Source organism: Lycium ferocissimum, unplaced genomic scaffold, assembly GCF_029784015.1.
Source record: "Lycium ferocissimum isolate CSIRO_LF1 unplaced genomic scaffold, AGI_CSIRO_Lferr_CH_V1 ctg25940, whole genome shotgun sequence".
NCBI classification, from domain to species: Eukaryota; Viridiplantae; Streptophyta; class Magnoliopsida; order Solanales; family Solanaceae; genus Lycium; species Lycium ferocissimum.
In genome coordinates, this window is record NW_026722595.1 from 2,446 (window position 1) to 7,453 (window position 5,008).

The window sequence follows — 5,008 nt, forward strand, 5'->3', positions numbered from 1 at the left end:
TCGTACAATTCATGTGCATACTGCTTGTTGTAGCCTGATGAGTTCAATGCATATATTAACCTCTTTCTCAGAGTTGTTTCATTTGGGATGCCTGATATCATCTACATTTTACTAATTTTTTGTTAATGCACTTGTTCGTACTGACTTTGTTGTCTTTGAATTGATAATAGGGTAGTCCATGTCCTTAGATCTTGTACATCTTTAAATTTTGATACCTATTTATATGACCTTCCAAAACATGAAGAGTTTCTCTTATTGCAGGTTACTGAACAATGGGTGCAGGAGGTCGAATGTCGGCTCCCTCTGAAGGCAAGAAGTCTGAGTGTGATGTCCTCCAAAGAGTTCCCCATTCAAAACCACCCTTCACAGTCGGTGAGATCAAGAAAGCCATCCCACCCCATTGTTTCAAGCGATCTGTCCTACACTCTTTCTCCTACGTCTTTTATGACCTCACAATAGCCTTTCTCCTCTACTATGCTGCAACCAACTATTTCCATCTCCTGCCTTACAATCTCTGCTACGTAGCCTGGCCGCTTTACTGGATCTGCCAGGGATGTAATCTAACAGGAGTTTGGGTCATAGCCCACGAATGCGGTCACCATGCCTTCAGTGACTATCAATGGCTTGATGACACTGTTGGCCTTGTCCTACACTCTTCTCTCCTTGTCCCCTATTTCTCTTGGAAATATAGTCATCGTCGCCACCATTCCAATACTGGTTCATTGGATCGTGATGAAGTATTTGTACCAAAATTGAAGTCGGGTATGAAATGGTTCTCCACTTATCTCAACAACCCACCAGGCAGAATCCTTGTACTTGTTGTCCAGCTCACTCTAGGCTGGCCTCTATACCTCATGTTTAATGTTTCAGGGAGACCCTATGATCGGTTTGCTTGCCACTTTGATCCCAATAGCCCTATCTACACAGATCGTGAGCGCCTTCAGATCGTCGTATCAGATGCTGGTATAGTTGCTGTACTCTATGGACTTTACAGCCTTGTGGCAGCAAAAGGACTTGCTTGGGTTGCCTGTTTTTATGGATGTCCATTGCTCATTGTCAACGGATTCCTTGTATTGATCACATATTTGCAGCACACACACCCTTCATTGCCTCATTATGACTCCTCCGAATGGAACTGGTTGAGGGGTGCTCTTGCCACTATTGACAGAGACTACGGCATTCTCAACAAGGTATTCCATAACATTACGGACACTCATGTGGCACACCATCTCTTCTCAACCATGCCACACTATCACGCAATGGAAGCTACGAAGGCTATAAAACCAATATTAGGCGAGTACTATCAATTTGATGGGACGTCGGTTTGGAAGGCCATGTATAGAGAAGCAAAAGAATGTGTTTACGTTGAGCCAGATGAAGGTGACCAGAACAAGGGAGTCTTTTGGTATAAAAACAAGCTTCATTAGACTTTGCTTGAATGTAATACCATGGCAATTAAGAGGCTGGCAAGTTTTAAGTTAAATCCCCTGCTAGAAGGGCTTTGCTTCCTTTCGTGGAATTTAGGCTTGTTTTTGTAGTGGATTCCAGTTTTCGTAAAAGTAATTCCGTTATTGCACTGTATTTAGAGAACTGTGAATGCTGCTTTATTATCACAAGTCACAAAGATTTGCCTAACATAATTTGAGACTCGATTTTAGTTCGCTGATTATGAAGTTAGAGAGGCTTGTAGACCCTGATGCATTTGCATTCTGAACTACAAACAGAACTACTTCTAAACATAGTTTGTTCATTAAAAACCAAAAAGAGATTGGGTTCTGTGTCAAACTTCTTGATATATTTTTCTTATTTCTTACGCATGATTAACTAGAAATTTTTTGTATAGCTAAAGCCTAAAGGTATCATCTCTTCATTGTGTATGCTTCAGACTTATTTCGTACGTTCCTCTTTTGGATAGAATTAAGTTTTTTATTTGGTTAATCCATAGTTTATCTTCCATAACATTCAAATCCACCAGAACACCATGTCTTATGTATATAACAATAGAAGAAAAAAAAAAAAAAGACAGAATCTGAAATAGAAGTGCTGGTATTCAAATCCACCAGAACACCATGCCTTATAACAATAGAAGAAATAAACAAGAAGATGAAATCGAAGTGCTGGTATTCAAATCCACCAGAACACCATGCCTTATAACAATAGAAGATAAAAAGAAGAAGATAGAATCTGAAATAAAAGTGCTATTCAAATCCACCAGAACACCATGCCTTGTAACAATAGAAGAAAAGGAAGAAGATAGAATCTGAAATAAAAGTGCACGCATATGGAACTACTTATAGATAATCTATCTATCTTCTATACTATATTAAAAGCATGAACTTCCTAACTTGAAAGTTAAATTACGTAAATACCCTTATCCTATTTACTTTGGGAAAAAAAAAGGAAAAAAGAAAAAACCTACATATACATGCTACACGGCACTGGCGACTGCTTGAAGGGACCCCTCGCTACAAAAGTTCTGCTACAGACACCATTACACCAACGATCACCTTCCGAAGCCTCTCCTTCAAAGGTAATGACCAGATTTAAATTCGATTTAAAACCTTGGCCCTCATCCATTTAAATTCTTTTGGGCAACGTTATTTTGTCACTCTTCCCTTAACAATTGTCCTCTTTAAATGAGTGTTTACATTCCTTATATCCTAATTTTCTTTTGTTAGGCTATTTTTCAGTGACATGCTATCGAGAGAAGAAGTGATAAGGTTGTTAATGCATGCCACAACAAGCAGGCGCTTATCGCCTGCCAGGTCCGTTATCTTCTAATTTTTAATCAATGGGTACATGCATTATTTTTTTGCTTAAAAAATTGAAGAAGATTTACGTTACTTGTCATGCCCGGGTAATTCATGTATTATTCTATAATTCACTAATTTTGCTAATTAATTACCTTGATTAGTTAAAAAAGATTTGTGTAACTTGTAATGCTGTGGAATCGTTTGTGTTGTTCATGTAATTGATAATTGATGACCATTCGTAAGGAATTAAAGAAGAATTTTGTTCTTGCGCTGCCAAATAATTTCTGTGGTGTTCTCTAATTTTCTTACTTTGATGTACTTAATCTTATAGTGAAGTGATGTTGGAAGATGTTAGAAGAGCATTCCTTGCCTCCTTGGTATACAATCGAAATACCAAGATTCTATTTATATTACTTTTTTGAATTTCTTGGTATTCTTTTTGTTTTTAGGTAGTTTTAACATTTTATTATCATTATTTCCAGTTTAGCGTGTAGGATAATTTTTGCACTAATTATACGTAAACAACAATCTTTATTCAAAGCCTTAAATTCTGATGGTGAAAATTTTGCAAAAAATAAATATGGTAGAAAAATATTTTGATGAATATTGTTGTGACAAATATCTTATCATTAAAAAATCAAATTAATAGTAGTTGTCACCCAGTTGATAAAGATATTAGTCACAAACAAGATATAATTTTAAAATGGTTACTAACGTCAAACATTAATGTGTTCACAATACTTTTATTATATGAAATTTTGCACTACCATAGATTGACGCTGAAAAAAAGAGTGAAAATTCGTATAAATTTATGATAATTTTGTATTGATTATATTGCTTATGTCATAATGATTTTGAACTCAAGGGTGAAGTTGTTCTGATAGTTGTATTATGACGATTCAAATTTTAAACCCTATATGATTTATTTTGTGTATAAAAATTATTCCATGTCTAAAGTGAAAGGTGATAACGCAAGACACGAATGAAGCGTTCACATTAGTGAAAGTATGCACAATTAATGGGAAGACAAAATCAGCAGATATGCATTTCCAAATAAAGCGAAACAATAACTAAATAGACAAAAAAATGAAAAGATTACAAATATGTAGAATATTTATTGTTCAATGTGAGTCCTTGGATCGCTTTGTCGTAAGATGTTTGTCATTTTTTTTAAAAAAAGACTTGACTCCTTTAGTCAATAGTTTATATATGGGGAGACTATTTTACTCGGTAATAGAATTATTGTTTAACTTAAGTTAATCATATACTTGCAATGTTTGGTGTTAGATTGGAATGAACTTTCATTTAAAAATTATTGCCGTTTTTCTTACAAATTTAATATTGCATCAAAAATAAATTTGATTTGAACTCTAATAGCAAGTTGATTTGATTACTCTACTTCAGCATTTTTCTAATAAGAATTATTACGACATACTAACTAAAATACTTGCGGGCAAAGTAAGATGTTAAATTTCCTCCTATTAATTTGTGGGCATGCATTAAATTATGTGTTAGTACCTCACAAATCAAAAGTTACTTAATTACATATGATGTGACTAACTATTTGATTGTTTATCTTTGCCGGTTCAAGTTCAGCAATATCCAAATAGTTTGAGCTTTAATTACCGAGTCATCGACCTAATGATCATATTCATTATTTTCAAGAAATTGTATTTTACCTTTTATTTTTTTTATTGTTACTTAAAATATGTTTAATTAATAATCTTCTATGGTTAATCATAATTTTGAACTAAATGAAATGGAATACACATGCAGCGCACGTGCCGAGAAACTAGTACTATATTAAAAGCACGAAGGGCCTTAAAAATATTGATTGAACTTTTTGCCCTTCATTAAAAGACTCTACAATAGACAAAATAGCCATTTACTATTTTTCTCAAATTATTATTTATTTATACATTTAATTATATCCCTAAAATTTAGTGTTTCTTTCCATATCTTTTAGGTTAATGTTACACCCCGTAGTTTCGTAAGTGGAAATTTATAAGTATTGGACGTTCTAAGTATGGATACTGGAGTTCCCTTCAAGGATATATGATATTATACGAACTAATTCTATGGTCATGAAGGTTTATGTTCATATAATAAGCTATGGTAAACTTTAATTAAAGAAATCGAAAAAATAAATTTGTCGAAAATTTGGAAAAAGTTGACGGAAATTTTGGACGAAATTTTGGGTCAACTTTGGAGGTATATCTCCTAGTATATTAAGAGTTTCAAGGTATTTCAAAAGC

The 5,008-nt window shown here is 34.0% G+C and overlaps 1 protein-coding gene across 1 annotated transcript; it reads left to right on the forward strand.

Annotated features, from left to right (window-relative positions):
• Positions 1 to 221: 221 nt before the first annotated feature.
• LOC132043615 (delta(12)-fatty-acid desaturase FAD2-like) lies at positions 222 to 1,640 on the forward strand. Its single transcript, XM_059434085.1, has one exon. The coding sequence runs from the start codon at positions 273 to 275 to the stop codon at positions 1,425 to 1,427; it is 1,155 nt and encodes a 384-aa protein (XP_059290068.1). The 5' UTR covers positions 222 to 272; the 3' UTR covers positions 1,428 to 1,640.
• The last annotated feature ends 3,368 nt before the right edge of the window (positions 1,641 to 5,008 follow it).

Coding starts and splice junctions, on each gene's coding strand:
- LOC132043615 (XM_059434085.1), top strand. CDS start 273: ATGGGTGCAGGAGGTCGAATGTCGGCTCCCTCTGAAGGCAAGAAGTCT.